At 36.9% G+C, this 20,123-nt stretch overlaps 3 protein-coding genes and 4 non-coding genes across 12 annotated transcripts; 1 reads left to right on the plus strand and 6 right to left on the minus strand.

Annotated features, from left to right (window-relative positions):
• Nucleotides 1-147: 147 nt before the first annotated feature.
• On the minus strand, nt 148-266 carry LOC144072005 (5S ribosomal RNA). The gene has a single exon (XR_013299793.1). It is a non-coding gene; the product is annotated as a 5S ribosomal RNA (ribosomal RNA).
• Nucleotides 267-638: 372 nt separating this feature from the next.
• LOC144071998 (5S ribosomal RNA) lies at nt 639-757 on the minus strand. Its single transcript, XR_013299786.1, has one exon. It is a non-coding gene; the product is annotated as a 5S ribosomal RNA (ribosomal RNA).
• A 532-nt stretch (nt 758-1,289) lies between these two features.
• On the minus strand, nt 1,290-1,408 carry LOC144071999 (5S ribosomal RNA). The gene has a single exon (XR_013299787.1). It is a non-coding gene; the product is annotated as a 5S ribosomal RNA (ribosomal RNA).
• A 2,116-nt stretch (nt 1,409-3,524) lies between these two features.
• Nucleotides 3,525-6,204, plus strand: arl2bp (ADP-ribosylation factor-like 2 binding protein). Of its 4 annotated transcripts, XM_077596408.1 has the most exons (8): nt 3,525-3,648; nt 3,885-3,957; nt 4,052-4,113; nt 4,198-4,304; nt 4,769-4,854; nt 4,962-5,058; nt 5,148-5,265; nt 5,403-6,204. In XM_077596408.1, the coding sequence occupies exons 1-7, from the start codon at nt 3,630-3,632 to the stop codon at nt 5,244-5,246; spliced, it is 543 nt and encodes a 180-aa protein (XP_077452534.1). In that variant the 5' UTR covers nt 3,525-3,629; the 3' UTR covers nt 5,247-5,265; nt 5,403-6,204. The 4 variants fall into 4 exon arrangements, with proteins under 4 accessions (XP_077452534.1, XP_077452537.1, XP_077452533.1 ...); XM_077596411.1 differs by having other exon boundaries at nt 5,133-6,204; XM_077596407.1 differs by having other exon boundaries at nt 5,148-6,204.
• A 184-nt stretch (nt 6,205-6,388) lies between these two features.
• Nucleotides 6,389-9,476, minus strand: pllp (plasmolipin). 3 transcript variants are annotated; one of them, XM_077596487.1, is made up of 5 exons: nt 9,398-9,476; nt 9,077-9,293; nt 7,972-8,145; nt 7,768-7,884; nt 6,389-6,786 (listed from the first exon to the last, which is right to left on the minus strand). In XM_077596487.1, exons 2-5 carry the CDS (start codon nt 9,230-9,232, stop codon nt 6,643-6,645), a joined length of 591 nt encoding a protein of 196 aa, XP_077452613.1. In that variant the 5' UTR covers nt 9,233-9,293; nt 9,398-9,476; the 3' UTR covers nt 6,389-6,642. The 3 variants fall into 3 exon arrangements, with proteins under 3 accessions (XP_077452613.1, XP_077452612.1, XP_077452614.1); XM_077596486.1 differs by having other exon boundaries at nt 9,077-9,459; XM_077596488.1 differs by having other exon boundaries at nt 6,389-6,764; nt 9,077-9,457.
• Nucleotides 9,477-10,123: 647 nt separating this feature from the next.
• On the minus strand, nt 10,124-10,206 carry trnal-cag (transfer RNA leucine (anticodon CAG)). Its single transcript has one exon. It is a non-coding gene; the product is annotated as a tRNA-Leu (tRNA).
• A 1,341-nt stretch (nt 10,207-11,547) lies between these two features.
• Nucleotides 11,548-16,769, minus strand: LOC144070862 (protein-glutamine gamma-glutamyltransferase 2-like). The gene is made up of 15 exons (XM_077595334.1): nt 16,754-16,769; nt 16,504-16,677; nt 15,611-15,841; nt 15,406-15,524; nt 14,396-14,524; nt 14,070-14,247; nt 13,819-13,960; nt 13,625-13,728; nt 13,401-13,543; nt 13,108-13,207; nt 12,893-13,038; nt 12,392-12,521; nt 12,129-12,289; nt 11,918-12,054; nt 11,548-11,847 (listed from the first exon to the last, which is right to left on the minus strand). The coding sequence occupies exons 1-15, from the start codon at nt 16,767-16,769 to the stop codon at nt 11,697-11,699; spliced, it is 2,061 nt and encodes a 686-aa protein (XP_077451460.1). The 3' UTR covers nt 11,548-11,696.
• Between the last annotated feature and the right edge of the window lie 3,354 nt (nt 16,770-20,123).

Genomic DNA, 20,123 nt, shown 5'->3' on the forward strand with positions numbered 1-20,123 from the left:
GCCCTTTACATTTTGTCAGATCAGATTTACACCCACACAATTTGGGAAGGCCAAAAATTATGGCATGCACAAACATTTTTGTGTGCCCTTGTTTTCCCTTGCGCTAATAAGAAAAGACTGTGGAAGTTAACCTATCTAAGAACAAAAAGCTTACAGCACCTGGCATTCCCAGGCGGTCTCCCATCCAAGTACTAACCAGGCCCGACCCTGCTTAGCTTCTGAGATCGAACGAGATCGGGCGTGTTCAGGGTAGTATGGCCGTAAGCATTTTGTCTGTGTCCAAACTTGTTATTTAAAAATAGTTTAAGCAAATTCGCAATATATTTGTTTCATTATTCCGAGCACGTCAATACAGCGATGACATGACTCCATGCTGGCAGGGGCTTCTATCCCTTCGGTAGCAAACCCCTTCCCACGCTTGACTTTAAGGTCTACGCCCATATTCACCGCATCCGGGCAATTCGTACCGCCGTTGGTAAAAACTGACATTAAAATAGAATATAGTATATCATTAAGTTTTGTGGGATCCTCTGGTCGGACTTGTAACCTTTCGAGACAAATTTATGATGTCTTTCCCTGGTTTACAGTTAACCTAACTACTAAGAAAAAGCTTACAGTTAACCTAACTAATAAGAAAAAGCTTACAGCACCCGGTATTCCCAGGCGGTCTCCCATCCAAGTACTAACCGGGCCCGACCCTGCTTAGCTTCCGAGATCGGACGAGATCGGGCGTGTTCAGGGTAGTATGGCCGTAAGCCTCTTGTCTATGTCCAAACTTGTTATTTAAAAAAAGTTTAAGCAAATTCGCAATAAATTCGCAATAAATTCGCAATAAATTCGCAATAAATTCGCAATAAATTCGCAATAAATTCGCAATAAATTCGCAATAAATTCGCAATAAATTCGCAATAAATTTGTTTAAATTTGTTTCATTATTCCGAGCACGTCAATAGAGCGATGACATGACACCATGCTGGTAGGGGCTTCTATCCCTTCGGTAGCAGACCCCTTCCCGCGCTTGACTTTAAGGGCCCCGCTGATATTCAGCGCATCCTGGCAATCTGTTCCACCATTGGTAAAACTGACATTAAAATAGAATATACGTATATCATTATGTTTTGTGGTATATCATTAAGTTTTGTGGGATCCTCTGCTCGGACTTGTAACCTTTCGAGACAAATTTATGATGTCTTTCCCCGGTTTACAGTTAACCTAACTACTAAGAAAAAGCTTACAGTTAACCTAACTAATTAGAAAGAAACTTACAGTTAACCTAACTAAAAAGAAAAAGCTTACAGCACCCGGTATTCCCAGGCGGTCTCCCATCCAAGTACTAACCGGGCCCGACCCTGCTTAGCTTCCGAGATCGGACGAGATCGGGCGTGTTCAGGGTAGTATGGCCGTAAGCCTCTTGTAGGTGTGCAAATTTGGTATTTAAAAACAGTTTGAGCAAATTAGCATTAATCGCTTAATTTTTTTACGTTATTCTGAGCACGTCAATACTACAGCGATGACATGACACCATACTGCTGGGGGCGTCGATCCCTCCGCGAGCAGAGCCTTTCCCACGCCTGACTTTATTCAGCGCATCCGGGCGGTTTGTTCCACTATTGGTAAAACTGACATTAAAATATAAAATAACATTTTAAGTTTCGTGAGAGCTTCTGGTCGGACTTTTAACGTTTTGCGACAAATTCCTTTTGTTTTTCCCTGTTCCACTTAAATTTTTAAATTTTTATTATTATTATTTTTTATTTATTTTATTTATTTTATTTATTTTATTTATTTTATTTATTTTATTTATTTTATTTATTTTATTTATTTTATTTATTTTATTTATTTTATTTATTTTATTTATTTTATTTATTTTATTTATTTTATTTATTTTATTTATTTTATTTATTTTATTTATTTTATTTATTTTATTTATTTTATTTATTTTATTTATTTTATTTATTTTATTTATTTTATTTATTTTATTTATTTTATTTATTTTATTTATTTTATTTATTTTATTTATTTTATTTATTTTATTTATTTTATTTATTTTATTTATTTTATTTATTTTATTTATTTTATTTATTTTATTTATTTTATTTATTTTATTTATTTTATTTATTTTATTTATTTTATTTATTTTATTTATTTTATTTATTTTATTTATTTTATTTATTTTATTTATTTTATTTATTTTATTTATTTTATTTATTTTATTTATTTTATTTATTTTATTTGTTTTATTTGTTTTATTTGTTTTATTTGTTTTATTTATTTTATTTATTTTATTTATTTTATTTATTTTATTTATTTTATTTATTTTATTTATTTTATTTATTTTATTTATTTTATTTATTTTATTTATTTTATTTATTTTATTTATTTTATTTATTTTATTTATTTTATTTATTTTATTTATTTTATTTATTTTATTTATTTTATTTATTTTATTTATTTTATTTATTTTATTTATTTTATTTATTTTATTTATTTTATTTATTTTATTTATTTTATTTATTTTATTTATTTTATTTATTTTATTTATTTTATTTATTTTATTTATTTTATTTATTTTATTTATTTTATTTATTTTATTTATTTTATTTATTTTATTTATTTTATTTATTTTATTTATTTTATTTATTTTATTTATTTTATTTATTTTATTTATTTTATTTATTTTATTTATTTTATTTATTTTATTTATTTTATTTATTTTATTTATTTTATTTATTTTATTTATTTTATTTATTTTATTTATTTTATTTATTTTATTTATTTTATTTATTTTATTTATTTTATTTATTTTATTTATTTTATTTATTTTATTTATTTTATTTATTTTATTTATTTTATTTATTTTATTTATTTTATTTATTTTATTTATTTTATTTATTTTATTTATTTTATTTATTTTATTTATTTTATTTATTTTATTTATTTTATTTATTTTATTTATTTTATTTATTATATTTATTATATTTATTATATTTATTTTATTTATTTTATATATTTTATTTATTTTATTTATTTTATTTATTTTATTCATTTTATTCATTTTATTCATTTTATTCATTTTATTTATTTTATTTATTTTATTTATTTTATTTATTTTATTTATTTTATTTATTTTATTTATTTTATTTATTTTATTTATTTTATTTATTTTATTTATTTTATTTATTTTATTTATTTTATTTATTTTATTTATTTTATTTATTTTATTTATTTTATTTATTTTATTTATTTTATTTATTTTATTTATTTTATTTATTTTATTTATTTTATTTATTTTATTTATTTTATTTATTTTATTTATTTTATTTATTTTATTTATTTTATTTATTTTATTTATTTTATTTATTTTATTTATTTTACTTATTTTATTTATTTTATTTATGTTTTATTTTACCAATTGCTGCGAGTGTAATTTGTATTTGACGTATCGTCTCAAATGTGAATAATTTCAATATTTTCATGAAATAAAATTTTCCCTGGCTGCGTTTTGAAGGTAGGAATTTGAAATTTCCCACCCTTGTTTCTGTCGGACACCACTTAGTAGCACCAGGTGCTCGTTTCCTTGACAACAGACTCACTTGCGCTATTTTACTTGTCTACATTATTGCCCAAACATGGACATTCAGGGAAGAAGTAAGTGCAAAATATAGCCGCTTGACCTCGGTTTCAATTCTCTTCATCATTCCAGAAAATATGGGCATTTTGTGTTTAAGCACGTGTTTAGCTAACATGAGCTACGCTAGCTGTCTTGTTGACGTTCTCGTTGAGTATAGAGCTAAACTTCGAAGGTTTGTGAGTGTACACAGCTGTGACGCGCTAAACTGTGTAGCAGTTTAAAGCACACGTCATCTAACATCATCAACCCGCAGCAGGTGTGCAGAGCTGCGGCGAGAACATTGTGGACATGGGGGACATGGAGGACGAAACCTTTGCCATTTCCAGGTTGGTTGAAATATGAAATCCTAATAAAATAATAATAAAAAATGCTGCTCATTCAAGAAGCACATCATGATCCAGTTTTCTATTCCTCTTGCAGTTCCTCTGCCGCCGACACTGCATTCGACTCCGTTATTGGCTGCATAGAAGACATCATCATGGGTGAGTTGAGTGTAATTCCAACTTCGGAGGCAAATTAGTTTTGATGAATTTAATTTTGAGAAGAATGAATGTCATCTCGTTTAGAGGAAGATTTCCAGCGATTGCAGCGGAGTTTCATGGAGAAACACTACAAAGAGTTTGACAACACCGAAGAAAACAAACTCAGCTACACGCCCATTTTCAATGAATATGTGAGTAAGCACAATAGTATATACGGAGTTTCGTGTTTTTTAGGTCATCCTTTTGGCTTATTAATGTCAATCATTGTGTCAAGGACGGCTCCAGACGCCCAATCCACTTTGACTGGGAGGGTTGGAAACGATCATTTGCTGCTAAATCCCAATCAGAATGGATTTGGTCGTGTAGGCTCGTCAGTAGTACATAAAGATGATTCATTTAAAAAATCTTGTCAACCTTCTGTATTTATTTAATTTTTGTCATTCCCGAAAAGGGATTAATTGAAGACTGTAAATGTGAATGTTTGTTTGTCAAAGAGTAGATAGGTGTTCAAAATGACAAAAATGGACTGTTACACGGTACGAGGTCAATCAGATGAATACTTGAAGCACGATATGAGATTAAAATCCCTTGAATAATAAAAAAAACATGAACCCTCTGGTCTAACTACTAAGTCCATTTTGTTGTTTGTGTTTAGGTGGAGCTGTTGGAGAAATATGTGGAGAAGCAGCTCATGAAGAGGATCCCCGGATTCAATATGGCAACCTTCATAGAGCATCTCATGTAAGCGTTTCCATCTCCTTACCAAATTGTGTAGACCAACCGGCTGCGAGATGGCTCTCGTGATGAACCAATTACCCATCGGGCTCCATTTTGCTCTTCAACCATAGGGAACACAAAGATGAAGTCTCTGGTGACATTGTTGACGTATTGCTGTCCTTTATTGATTTTGTGGCCTTTAAGGAGATGGTTTTGCAATACAAAGTGGTGAGTTGTGGAAAAGACATCCAGAAAGATTGCACATGTGCCATGTTCTCAAACCTAGGTGTATTTTCACATAGTTTAATATTTTGTAGGAAAAAGAGGGTCGAAGTCTGGACTTGAGCACAGGTCTCATAGTCACCCCTTTAACCCCAGCAGACTCCAAGCAGTCTGGATCCAAATCGTTGCAGTGAAACACACAACACAACTCCTGTATGTATGCCATGCCATGCCGTGACACACACACACACACACACACGCAACACCGTGCCTGTATGTATACGGTATTGTTGTTAAATGAGCTTTAAATGTAATTTTATTGTGTTACCATCCATGAACTTCAAATCAAGCGCTCAGACTTCAATCTTCAGTTCACCCATCTTGCATGTTTTGCACCGTGGGAGAAATTTGGAGAAACCGCACAAGCACCAGGAGAACAAGCTAACGCCGCGCAGACTTAACATGCTTGCTTGTATGGAAGAGTTGCTAACCAAGAGACCAGTGTGCTAAATAAGCCAGAAGATCCATGTATGTACATCGTTTGTTAAAAGTTTTGAGACACTTTCATCCAACTGAATGGTGAAGTGTCTCCAAACTTTTGACTGTGGGTGTAGTGTTGTAAGATGGGAAAATATAAAAAGGCTAGTTAGATGACGTTGATTTTTATTTATTTTTTTGTCAACATCAGGAGCATTTTTTTTCATGAGTAATATTGTTGGTACCATGTAATTAGTTAGTTTGCTTATTAGTAACTATGAAACATGTGCATTGATTGTAAGTGGGAGGAAAACATTTAGAATTAGCTCGTTAGCTACCCCTGGCAATTGATGTAATTCCCTGACAGCCTTCCAGTCAAAACGGATTGCATGTCTGTCACTGTTGCTGACACTTGATACATGATAATTTACTGCCACCTTTCCCAGGTTGAATAGATTGGGCATCTATCGCCATTAATGGCAGGCAATGACTCAACACAAAGTTTGCTAGATTTTTTTGTTTGTTTGTGACTTAACAAGAAATCCTCACCTTTTTACTTTATTTATTGCTTTGAATTTTGTGCACGTGTAATAGATTTTTAAATGTGTAAATAGAGATTTGTAGAGTATATTTGTCCATGAAACATTTTTCTAATAAACAGACAAAAGCCTGAAATCTCCCATTGCTTCAGTGATTTTAAATTTGCATATCACGGTTCATTGTGGGAAATTGAGGTGCTAGATTTCTCAGTTTCCTCATTAAGAAGATTTTTGATGGCACTTAGTGGAGAAATACTTGAAAAAGCATTTCCGCCGAGGCTGCGAGAACACGAGGTAAGACCATTTTTCAATGAGGCAAGTGGTGATTATTGAATATTGACATTTATTTTCATTAGGAAAAAGCTTTAATGTACTGAGCAGCCATCACAATCACGTGGAAGCACTCAATAAGAGGAAATTATCTTTTGATTTTATTTGTTTCTCAAGTCTTCTGACCTGTTTCATCAGGCAGAGTATAACAGATGATCCGTGGGTAATTTTTATGTACAATAATCACATGACTCCTGTTAATTGCTTACATTGTAAACAAGACCTGGGAGTAATAAAACAGTCTTTATGGGGGTTTCCTTAGGTGGGCACCGTGTTGGTAGCAGCATTTCCGCCAGATCCTTTCCAGTCCAAATAGGAGAAGAAAGCACTGACTCCGTACGCCACCGTCACCACAGCGCCAAAAAACTGAATGAGCAGAGAAAAGCACCTGAGGAACATTTACAGGAAAGGACAAAGTTCTTACAACCATTGGACGCACTGTTTTGTGTCAACATCCTTGTTGTACGAGGGATTGTAAGCATTGACCTCACACTAATGAGCCTTTAACTTGACACATGCCACTGATAACACTTTGGTAAAACACAGTTGCTGATCCTTTGTGAGAAACAATGTGGACTTTAGCTCCAGGGCAGGGGCAAAGCTTGTAACGCCACACCTTGACTATATTTGATGAGCAAGTACTGCATGTTTGAATATTACACAGCTTCCTCTCCTTTTCAGGTATGTATGGTTCTATACTTGAGATAACAAATCTTGGCCCATATCACCAGCCTTTAGGGGCTAAGAGAAGATGTATGCAGTTGTAAGATATAAAACGAATTGATTGGAATAAGCAAATCATGAAAAAAAATGCAAGAATCTGCAGCAACCACTTCATTTCAGGCCAAACAGCCAATTTTCACAACACCATTGAATACTGAGTTTCTGGCTCGTTTTCCCCAAATCGTCCAAACTCTTCTTTTTGAGTATCTATTAGCGAACAATTTAATTTTTATTTTACTTATTGGAATTAAAAAGGTTTTAAGAAATGGTAAACATTCCTTTTGTTTTTATATCATAACAAACAGGAGGGAAATTAAAAAAAATGTTGTCTTTATTTTCTCAAATTGTAAGTTGTAAAAAAAAACAAATTTTATGTCAGTTAGATTTAGTTAGAAACACCAAGTCTATGTACATTAGTTGTTTTAAGAAATGGTAAACATTCCTTTTGTTTTTATATCATAACAAACAGGAGGGAAATTTAAAAAAAAAGTTCTATTTTCTCAAATTGTAAGTTGTAAAAAAAACAAATTTTATGTCAGTTATATTTAGTTAGAAACATTAGAAACATCAAGTCTATGTACATTAGTTGCGGTTTTGATACCTAACCTCGTTTGAAATGGATTGTCTGTTGTTGCAGTGCACTTACAGCAGCAGCGGCCATATGTCCAAAGAAGTAGCTGTAGTAAAAGGGCTGAACAGATGCAGCATTGGCCAGAAAGGCGGTCAAGTAGAGGATTGTGGACACTCCATGGTACACCATCACCTGCGTAATTGTACGTGAGCACGCTAGCGATGTTCTGTAAGGTATAATAAGTGAATTTGTCACTACTGATCACTTCTTGGCACGCACAGTGAGTGGCCAAGGCACAACAGAGAGTCTCCTCTGGAGACTGAAGACAAAGCCGAAGAAGAGGAATCCGGTGAGAAGCCAGAACGTGATGGCGACAAATAACACCCAGCCGTTGGCCGGCGCCCACATGAAAGGTGAGCTGGCGATCAGCGCCCAGTGGAGTAGCCCCAAAAACTGAATGGGTAAAACACAGCAAAACATCAAGTCATGCAACAAACTAGAGCGTCATTGTTCATTCCTTCCCTTTAGTTTTTATCCCTTCCCTGAATTTACGGAACTATATAATGAAAATACAGGCCGTTTGCCAATAAAATGTCAAGGCAGCCCTCTTTGTAAGGCAATACAAAAGCCTCATTAACATTTAGAGAGGTCATTCAGAGAGCAGATAACCCCATACAAAGCTTTTATGCACTCGACCAATAAACACATCTGAACAAAGTCAGCAAATTGGTACAGTTAAATCTTAGTCACATCACCGTCTTCTTTGTACTGCAAGAGTGGAATATTTATCCCTCGTGACACTGAAATTTCGGGAAAATCATGGTGATAGATGTTCAATCGATTTCAACAAGTTCAAAAGGAATAGAACGTCTACTGTTGTCATTGCTATGAATGTGATGGGGATGTGAAATATTATTGAAATTCTCTTGAGCATAGTATTACATGGCAAGGTGAGAAATATATTGGAAAAGAAAAATGAATGGATCTTATCAAAATGCATTGTGTTGTTTTGGAGGGTAATTAGTAGTAGTAGCACACCAACCTCTTCAACCACCCCATAATAAAATAGAGTTAAATATTAATGCCACAAGTGTGTGGGTGATTGATCAGTTCCCTTGCAGTGGCACTGAGTTAAAGCGCTACAAATCTAGCAAAGACTCGTAAAGTGGCCTAATGGCCTGCTTTCTATTAAGACACATTCCACATCTTTACCAGTAGGCGCTTGAACTGTTTCTGTCTTATCTTATCATTTGCTGATGTCACATCCTCTAGCTTTTCCATTAACTTAGATAAACAAAGAATGTACAGTGCCGCCCCTGAATGTCACAAGTGCAGGTTTTCAACTCCAAAAGTGAAAAAGACAGGAAGTGTTAAAAGCACTCACTATTTCAACCATCATAAGGATAGATGGGATGCTCCTGATAAAAGTCATGTCCATGCTGATGGTCACATTAGCCGCCAGCCCCCTTAGGCTGTTGCCCCCCTGCTGAGTACTCTGGGAACCGGTCTCAGTGCTAACTTTTGATGGAAAGTCTGCCATTATTGGTTGGATAGTTGAAAAAAATTCAACAAAACCAACAAGAAAAAAAGAGAAGTGTCCTCTGGAAATGATAAAAGGGCATCCAAAAGGCTTAAAGCAGTACAGACGGCGAGAAAAGCACAAAGCAGGGCATTCGGTCAAACATCCAGGATCAGTGTTTTCTACCTGTGTCGGTGTCACTCAAACACACCTTTGCACACAGTGCCTTCCTCCTGCTCTTTGCCGTTGTCTCCTAAGAGTTGACTCCTCCTATGTGAATACCTGCTATTGTTTAAAAAGTGGGAGGGGGGCCAGGCCAAAGACCACAAACACCTATAAGACCATTTTTTAGCTACTCTCGTTCTTATTGGGTATATAGTCCACTTTTTACTTCATATTGTTTGCCAGACTTTGATCTGATCCTCACCTTGTTGAGCTACTGTGGGAGCAGTTTGAGTTATACTGAAGAATGTACCAATGAAACCAATGCAAATGGGGATAAGCATGCGAGCCGCCGGATCGAGTGGTTAGCGCGTCGGCCTCACAGCTTTGGGGTCCTGGGTTCAAATCCAGGTCTGTCAATCTGTGGGGAGTTTGCATGTTCTCCCTGGGCCTGCGTGGGTTTTCTCTGGGTACTCCGGTTTCCTCCCACATTCCAAAAACATGCATGGTAGGCTGATTGGACACTCTAAATTGCCCCTAGGTATGAGTGTGAGCGTGAGTGATTGTCTCCACGTGCCCTGCGATCGGCTGGCCACCGGTTCAAGGTGGGATAGACTCCAGCACCCCCCGTGACCGTAGTGAGGATAAAGCGATTTAGAAAATGAATGAATGAAATTGAGATCAGCGTACAAGACTATCTGAATTAAAATCAAGCAATGAATGTAAATTCTTACAATGATAAAATTATATTGTCAGAAGTGGGATTCGAACCCACGCCTCCAGGGGAGACTGCGACCTGAACGCAGCGCCTTAGACCGCTCGGCCATCCTGACGTTGAGATCAATGTGCAAAAGTATGTGAATTAAAATTAAGCAATGAATGTAAATTCTTACAATGACAAAAATACATTGTCAGAAGTGGGATTCGAACCCACGCCTCCAGTGGAGACTGCGACCTGAAGCAGCGCCTTAGACCGCTCGGCCATCCTGACGTTGGAGGATTCTGTATTTGTACACAAATATATTATATAAAGAAAAAGGTGAAGTTATAAGCCATTTTCCTGTTAAGGGCCGCAACGCGCACACAATTTGGACGTATGTAATATACGTGCGTCTGTTTTAGTAAATAAAGTGTCTGTAAAACATTCAATAAACCTGCAATATGAAAGAATTTTATTTACATGCATTATTCAAGTGGCTGGAATAAATATTAGGACAAAACAAAAAAAATGTACAGCATGAAAGTATATAGTATATTTATTCATTTTCTTTTTGGGATGTGCGAGAAAACTAGAGTACCCAGAGAAAACCCACATAAGCCAAGGGAGAACATGCAGAACTGTGAAGTCAACGTGCTAACCACACATCTGCCAGGCCACCATATAGTATACATATATAGTTTAAAAATGTTACCAATTTTTAAATGATGCAGTAAATCAATGCCTTTCGCACCGAAGACAGCTGGCTTAGGCTCCAGCACCCCCGCGACCCTAATGTGGATAAAGCGGTTCAGAAAATGAGATGAGGTAACATCAACAAAACCTCATCAATCATTTCATCTTGCACACTCAACATGTTTTTATTTCTCTTGATAGGATAATAATCAACAATTCTTCCTATAGGAGTTCATTATTGGCTGAATGATTGATGATCATTTTTAGCGTCAAATCAGACGTCTATAGGCTCCAATCACTCAAATGTCCAAAAGAAGGTCTTAACTCCAAGATGAGACATTTGCCACACGGATGACACAAATGTCAGCACTCACTCAGTCAAGTGTTTGTGAGTGTTGAGATGAGATTTAGCTGCCAGTATGCTATTTTCAATTTTCAGGGAGTAAAGTTTTAATAGCAAACACACACACACACACACAAAACGTCCTCCAATTCACAAATTGTTCTTCAGCACGCTTGACTACTAAAATGATAATGGGGGTTTAAATCCTGAGTAAAAAAAATGCAATTTACCATGACATCCCCATCATCAAGGCCTGTTACATATGGATCATGGAATAAAGTATTTATTAAATCATTCTTTTCCCACCAATTTTCAGTCTAATAAAAGTCTTAAAGAGTCAACAAACGGGTCAATGTCACGACTTGATGAGAATGTTTAATAGAAGTATGCTTGGCATGTGCTTCAATTCAGCTTTACAAACAAGGAATGGTGCCAAAAAGGAATGGAGGGAAAAATCAAAATAACCAAGCAGACAAAAAATACATTTAATTTAATTTGCAATACATTTACATTTCATAGACTGAACAATCGGCACCCATCTTGTTAATTGATTCATGACTGAGCGTTCCCAATGTTCTTCCGCTAATTCAGTAACGATTGCCTACAATGATGGTGGCGGCCCCTTTCACGTCTTGGAGTCGATCCGAGTCAAAATCCACCAGGAGGGTCTTCACGCCACTGCGGACAGGCGTGAACATTACATCAAGACGCACTTTTTGCCCTGGACCGATGTCGCCGCTAAGAAGAAGAAAAATTTAAGTTAGGAATGAAGCGGCGATGACGAACTTGTGCTATCCAGTCCTCGCACCTTATCTTGACCACACTGGGGGACAAAAGGCCAGCCCCCTCCACGGTGAAAACACCCCGCTTCAGTGGCACCGGTAGAGGGTTGGTAAAGGAGATGGAGGCTTTTACTGTTTGATGGACAGACACCTTACTGGGAACCTGCATGAGCACAGTTTAAGTCAAGAAAAGGGCAAAAAGCAAATATATCTGACTTGATGGTGGTCTTCACGCACCTCTATGAGGACCTCGGGCAAGCTGAATGGGATTTTGGCTGTGACCATGTCAACTTCATTCTCTCCTTGAGCTTCTAGCATCGCCATCACGTTGATCATGTGGTGATCGGAGACATGCTTGGCGTACTTCTCGTAGTGCACACGCAGCACCTCCTTGTGAACTGAAGTGACATTTGGAAGATTTTTCAAATGGCAAGCTGATAGATTGTTCCATTATCTTTCACGCCAGTAGTGAATAGGTCATTTCCATTTTTTTAACCAACCTTCATGGGGTGGCACACTGACGTTCTTGGTTTCTCTCTCGAACTCCTTTCTGTTCAAACCATTGTACGTCACCACCATAGCTAGCAAGCTCAGACGAGCGTTAGCTTCGACTCCTCCTTCATTCTTCAACTGTAAACATTTGATAGTTTATTTCAACATGTGCTAATGTTCTAATCCAGAGTGTCCAAACTTTGCAAAAGCAGCACAAAATCCTTCTTTTATTTGTTAAACAGAAAATCTAAATTGGATAAAAATATCATCTTTTAAAATGTTTTTTTTCGTCAATCAACCGAGCTAATGGACACCACTGTTGAAGTTAGTAGCTTCATCTAATGTTAAAACTGAGAAATGCTACAGCAGGTAGAATGAATTTTAGCTTCTTGTGCAGGCCATATTGAACAATGTTTTCCTAATTCAGGGCGGGCCTAAAAAAAATGGGCACTGGACCGCAGTTGGCCGTAGTTCGGACACTCCTGTCTCATCAACCGAGCCCGTCATACCTCAACGACAACATCAAAGTCGGATCCGAAAACAGGTTTCGGATGCTTGATGCTCATCTGCAGTTTGCCTGGTTTTGCCCTGTCATTGGACGAGTCCCTGCCGCGACGTCCAGCCTTCTCGTACACCTCTCGTTCTTTCTTGGAACCTGATGAAGATGTTAATGAATCTTTGTACTTTGTATTTTGTTGTATTTTCAAGAGTTTTCTTCACTCACCTTCCGGATATTTGTAGTGTGAAGTGACATCTTCTCTGGAGTTGCCGAAAACACTTTTTGTGCTGATGTTTAGGCCGATACTGTCCTGGGACGCTCGTATCTGAAACATTAGGGTATCATTTGTTTGGTGAGTATTACGTCTCAGAATGTCTCGTATGTCTCTGTCCGTCTTCCAAAAACCCTCCAGAACAGAAAACGTGCACACGGCGTTGTAGATACGAGGTCGGAAAGAACGATCGCCAAGGAATCACAAACGAGACTTTTCTAGGGGATGAGGACGAAGGTGGAGTCACCTTCTGGCGTGAGCCGTCTCTTCGGACAATCCAGTGGATGATGTCAGCGTTGACCTCGGCGAAAATAAACGGAGCGTCGTACTTGACGGCCAGATTTCCCTCTTTGATGGCCGCGACGGGACACGGGCCGCAGCAGAACTGGCCTGAGAAGCAAAACGGCCATTTATGTCAGTTACTCCTTAATTAGGATCCATTTGGAGAGCGGAGAAAGATTTGGAATGTACCATCACTTAATTCTTGGGGAGTTGGATCCAAAACCTGCCAGCCATCATTTCCTTGGGGGAGATCCCCTCTCTTCATCCAGGACTCAACCCAACAGTGAAAGTTCCTAAAGTCGGATGAGGAGAAACGTGGAAGAGCCATGATTGGACGTCGAGGGACGCGCTCATTTGTAGCAATCATTTGAACGTCGTCGTACCAGCTGCTGTCGGACCGTCCTCTGGGATCCATGCTTTCCATTTTTTCATTCAGCAGGAAGTCCAGAGAAAGATTTCCATCAGTGTCGTGAGCTGAAGCGAAGTTTGTAATGTGCCGTGTTGGGATTCCCAGGCAACGGAGTACTGGAACGAATAGGAGACAAACTCGGCATGACCAAACAAATATTTTAAGTTGTTTTTTTACATTTCCAAACAAATTAGAAATGCATTTTAAATTTAATAATTGGCTCACCTGAGCAGGCAACGGCAGCAAACACCCAGCACTGGCCGTATTTGACCGGCCTGGCTCCACCATTGCTCCACTTCTGGAGAATGGGAACACTGCTGGTCCATTTAGAAGGGGAGACTCCGTCGGTGTACGGCTCCTGCCAGCAGCCCGCCAACACACCCCGGTCGCCGTTGGAGTTCACCTGGACGCAGGTGCTGGATGGTTAAGGTGTTTTCCATCATCCCTTTGGTTTCCTTTTGATTTTTTGGTTCTTTTTTTTCATTTTCTGTAGCACTTGAACTCAAAACAGCCAGTTATATTAGCCTTGAAATAAAAAGTCTTGTCATTACCATGGCAGAGATGATCCTTCCAACGTAAATGGGGTCCCCTCGTTGCTTGATGTCCTTTTGGGGGTTTCTCAAGGCCTCGTTAGAATTGTCCAGGATTTCAAAACAGATGTCCATCACATTTTCCTCAAACTGTGATAAAGAGAGGTGCAAATATGAGAGAAGATCGGAAACGATGGAGCAAGGATTTTCTCACCAAACTGCTAAAAGGTGACGCTGTTGTTTATGTGTTACATTTTGATGCCCTGACTAAAGAAACTTTCTCAAATGCAATTTATGTCTCCTGTCAGACGGTGTGGTAATCGATCTACAACACCATGGTTATGAGACTTAACGAAAACAAATAAATGAACAACCAGACATGCACACGGAGCAGTTTTGGAAATCACTCAAAATACATTTTGCACTTACAAAATGAACTATAACTAAAGCTAAAATATTCTTTGTTTTCATTTTTGTGAATGGAGATTATGTATACATTTTCCTTGTACAAAATAAACAAGTAATGTTAGAACAACCGCAAACAAACAAACTAGTAAACAAGAGAGTCCAGGGGATCAATTAGAATTCTCATATTGAAATTTGTGAATAATACAGTGATTGTTTTAAATCTTGCACACCATAAATACATGACACTATTCATTCAAATGTACTATGTTAAAATGTCAACACTAAGATCATGACTCAAACTAATTAGAAGGAACTGAATTTGAGGAAACAAAAAGTGAAAATGCTTATATTTAAACTGACTTCATTTTTTTTGTCTGTGACTCAAACGGGAAGAGCGAGTCAGCAGTTGGTTTGAATCAAAGACTAGTTGTGTTTTCACTGAATTATACTTACATGCTGTCAAGAATTACACTATTTAAAAAACAAGAACTCAAAACCAAGCATTCTGGGGAAAAAATACAAACACTATAAAAAAAAAATACAGGTAACTGATTTTGAAGAAACAGCATTCAAAACTAATTCAAATTAACCTCGTATAACAAATGCCATAGTATTCTACATACCTGTCCAAAATGCCAGTGGCGGCTCCCTATGTAGTCTGAGGTGCCCACATAAATGATACCATTCTCATTCATAATATACTCCTGAAGGAGCTTCTCATCAGGGATATACACAACATCGTCTGTCGAACACACACAAGATTCACAACATCAGCACGGGTAAAATAAGAACTTTCTGTTGTTTACTACCAAGCATTTGGCTACCTACCTTTGCACCACGGGTTGTAAAGCAGGTGGAACTGAACCTTCTCGTTCTTTTCCAGCACGTGTCCATCAGGCGTCGTCGCCAACACATCCAGACGGTAATGGCCGATGATGGCATCCGCCGGGCTGTGGATGGTCAGCTGTACTTTATCCCGGACTCCCTCTTGCGTAAACCACCAACCGTCTTTGGAGCGATTGCCCTTTTCGACCCTGATCGCCACCTCATCTCGCTTGCCTGAAGAAACAACAACAACAACAAAAACATGTAAAGATAGACTGTAATTATAATAAATAGATATTAGGAATTAGTATTGTTTATCTATATTTTTTATGGAAGAGGATTAGGGTCAACGAAGAAGAAAAAAGCTGGCCAAGATTCTTATTTTAAAGTCAGAATTCTGATTTTAAAATTACAATTCTGAGAATAAAATCAGAATTCTGACTCTCATTTCAGAATTCTAATAAAGTCAGAACTCGTGGTTTAAAGTCAGAATTCTACAAAGAATTGTGAGAATAAAGTTCAGAATTCTGACTTTAAAGTCAGAATCTTTCTTCTTCACTGCCCCTAATATACATTTTTTCATCATTCTTTGACATTGTATTTTTATATTATATACATTGACAAATAAAAACATTGCTTAAGAAAAATATTAATTACATTAAAATGAATCAAAACTAAACTAAACTAGTTAGCACCCCAAAACACACCAAAGCTAACCGCATGTAGATGTCCAATTTAAACTAGAAAGAACTTTTGATTGCCCCTCTTCGTCAAAACGAATTGGACGTCTACAAATGAGCACTCAGTAAGAAAAAAATAACTAAAAATGAATAGGATGTTTAACCTTTTTTCCATCTATGTATTCATTTACTAGTCCCATCCTACATTTCACTCACCAAGGTGCAAAACCAAAGCCAGCTGCGTTTGAGCCAGACCGGAATCGGGGGCACGCTGCAGCGAGATGGCGAAAGGCTGACCCCGACGGACAATCAATCGATTCCAATCAATCTCCCTGGTACGGTGAGCCGAGTTGTTCTCACGACATCTCAGGTCCACGTCCAGAATGTGACCTAATGACATGGTAGGGTTATTTTGCATGACAATGAACAGATAACTTACGTACTTTATGTAGATAGACAAACTCACTCCTGTAGTTTGCCATCATCATGGTCGTGTGAACAGATTGCGTCTTTAAATATCTTCACGCACTTGTCCCAGTGTGCATATCTGGTTGTATTTATACAGCTGAGAGGCAATCCTCCCACTCTATGACACTCACCCCGAAAGCACACTCCACCCTGTTCACCCCAGTGACCTTGGACAGGGGGGCTCCACTTCCAGTATTCTGTAAAATCTCCTGAGTTTCACGTGAATTGGTTGATCATGCGTTTTTGGACTCTTTGTTGCCACACCGTTTTATTATGTATATAATATATTGTTTTGGCAGTTATTGAACTCACTGATGTTGAGTTGCTGGGGATTTTAAAAAGGTTTGAAATTGTTGAAAGATTTGACAGAGGAAAAACGGGAAAAATGTGCTAAAGTATCTTAACGTTTAAAGTAAAGATTGATGGTGTGATATTTTGATGACATGGAGCTAGCTATGACTTCTACCGCTATTTCTGGTATAATTGGTCAATCTGGGCATGTCAAAATAATTTGTTACGATTGACAGTGTGATGCGTGAACACAAAAGATTGGATCAAGATTTTTGGAATCCATAAAAAGTAAAAAAAATAATCTGAGCTCTGATCCAATTACAAATAAACATTGATAGACTTGAACACATATACTTGCATTTGATTGACTAAAAGAGATCGCATCTGAAAAAGTAGCTGCTACTTGTTGGAAATATACATATTTTATTGATATTTTTCTTCATTGTTGTTACACATCAGAAAAAATGAAATTTCCATCTCCCACTGCAATGCATATTATTAAGATGTGGTCTATCCTTTTAATGAGTGGTTTTCATTCATGGTTTCTGAAAGTTTATGTCTAAAAATGAGGCCTTAAAAGTACTGGATACAGTATTTGCATTCACTCTGTAATAGAGGTGGTATTTTCCATAATTACATTACAAGCTAGTATTCCATTTTTTGGTTGAAAAAGATATATTTTTTTGATCTATCCAAGCCACCTGCAGTGTCCTCCTCAATGATTAATCCACCACATTCTTGGGTTCATCCCAAAAATCAATTGCCAAGCATACTCATACTTATCGCTTCAATTTGGATTAGTTTCTCAATATTTACTCTGCAATGAGTCATCACATCTTTTTGTGAAATTCACTATCATCATTTCACAGCCAATATTGATCACATTTCAGGAGGCCTTCTTTGTTTTTTGCACTTCTGAACTCATCGGAAGACATTTACACGTACATGGATTGGGCATTTGTGTACTGTATTTTGACCAATGGCACTGAGACATGAACATTTAACGCCGCCGTTCCCTTTTGCAATGATTTTTTTTTCATTTTTACAAGTCATTTACACAATCAGCTGTTCTGTCTCTCAACAGGCTGTCAGTCTTGTGCAGATTTGCCATGTCTGTGCTATATTCATGAGATTTACTGACACAGTTTTGTATGACATTCCGAATCATCGACAAGCTATTAGTCACGATTCCCCAACATTTACAGCGAGGGTGGGAATAATATACACACTATAGAGCTCACATGGACCATCTTTACATCGCTCACATAACCAGGTACCGACAAAAAAATAAAAAATACTCCTAAGCACAAAAGGCTTACAAATAATGAGATGCCCAATGTGCCGATTCCATTTTATTTAAATACAGTAAACATTTCTCACACTTAATGTAAAAATAGTTTATATCGAAAATGATTACTGAAACTGGATTTTCACATTTTGACCGTCGATAACTGTCAGGCCCCCAAAAATTTCCAAGCAAACCAACAAAAAAGTCAGTCACAAACCAGAATCTCTTATTCATTTTGGTTACGGATCAGAAACAGACAGTGGCGGGCCGTCAGGGCCTTCAAGCCCTTCTTTGCTGGCCTAAGAAATATCTGAATCATATATTATATTTTGTCCATCAATACTTATTAAATAATTCCAAATGGTCTGTTAGCTTCCTTTCATTGCTTTTCTCCCTGGTCGCACTGCATCCAGATGTGTGTTTTCATATTGAAGCATTTAACCAATCAGATTTCAGCCATTATTTGTTGCCAGGGTCAGAAATCTGCCTCAAGGCCTTCACAATCAGTTCTGCGGGCTCTGCCGCTTTAAACAAGCGTCAATAAGACTGTTGCTTTAACCAATCAGATTTCGAGTTGGCAACACCACAATGCATTGTCGCAGGCGGAGGGATACGTCATTGCCATGTCGCAGGCGTAGGGATACGTCATCGCTTTCAACAACTATGAGGCTAGTCATTAGCCAGAGCTACCAAACTGTATTTGGAGCGGGCTGCACAAGCAAATATATTGTTGTGTTGATTTAAAGCCATTTTCAAGACGGACTATGCCAGAAATACGACAGGACAGGCTCAAATTTCAGCATTAGCTTCGATGGCGATATAAAAAAAGGAAGAAAGAAAGGAGGATGGATATTGTGTACAGTTAAAAATGATTTTTGGTGAGTAAAATATGGCTATGTTCCTAAATAATATTTCAATTGTGGGCCAAGTTCTGGTATCTGAAAAGCTCCAGTGTTTGTATTTAAGCTCCAGTGTTTGTATTTAATCACTAAATGCTGCTAGGAAGTGGATTTTACCCCATTTTAGTGCAATTTTTGCCGTTTCGCGTATGGACGTATATGGATGTATCTACGTTCATCGCTGTCTTTTCCCCGGGGAAATGATACCCCGGGCCCGGTTCTGATGTCTAAAAAGCTCCAGTATTTGTATTTAATCAATAAATCCTGTTTTCGGCTGGATTTTACCCCATTTTCGGGCAATGTTTGCCGGTACGCCAAATCACCCCCGGCCCGGTTGTAATGTCTGAAAAGCCCCAGTATTTGTATTTAATAATTAAATGCTGCTAGGAAGTGGATTTTACCCGTTGAAGGCGCTACGAGAAAATGCACGGACCGCCACTGGAAACAGATGATGTTATTCTTAGATTAGAAATAAACTCCCTTTTCATTTTTTTGTGTTACACCCAGCAACTCACAACCTTTTTTACAATGAATGCAGTAGATTGCATCCTACCCGTGCTGGAAATGTCACTGGAAACACCTTTTTTAACACACATTTAGTAGGTTCACCTGCAAAATATCGCATTTCCATGAAAATCTCATTTCATAATTGAACCAATAAACTATAACTATCCAAAATGTATTTTTAGTGATGTGTAAATGTTATAGGAGACTTATTTCAATGCTCATAGTAACAAATCTCAAAAATGACATTACAGGATCTTTACATTTTTATTTCACAATAAATAGTGCATTTTGACATTAATTACAATGGAACTTTCTTTTCAAAAACGTTCCTGGTGAGTGACACTTTTTTTTATTTCCCAAGAAATTGTGTATTTTGACATTAA

This window comes from Stigmatopora argus, chromosome 3 (assembly GCF_051989625.1).
Source record: "Stigmatopora argus isolate UIUO_Sarg chromosome 3, RoL_Sarg_1.0, whole genome shotgun sequence".
Lineage (NCBI taxonomy): Eukaryota > Metazoa > Chordata > Actinopteri > Syngnathiformes > Syngnathidae > Stigmatopora > Stigmatopora argus.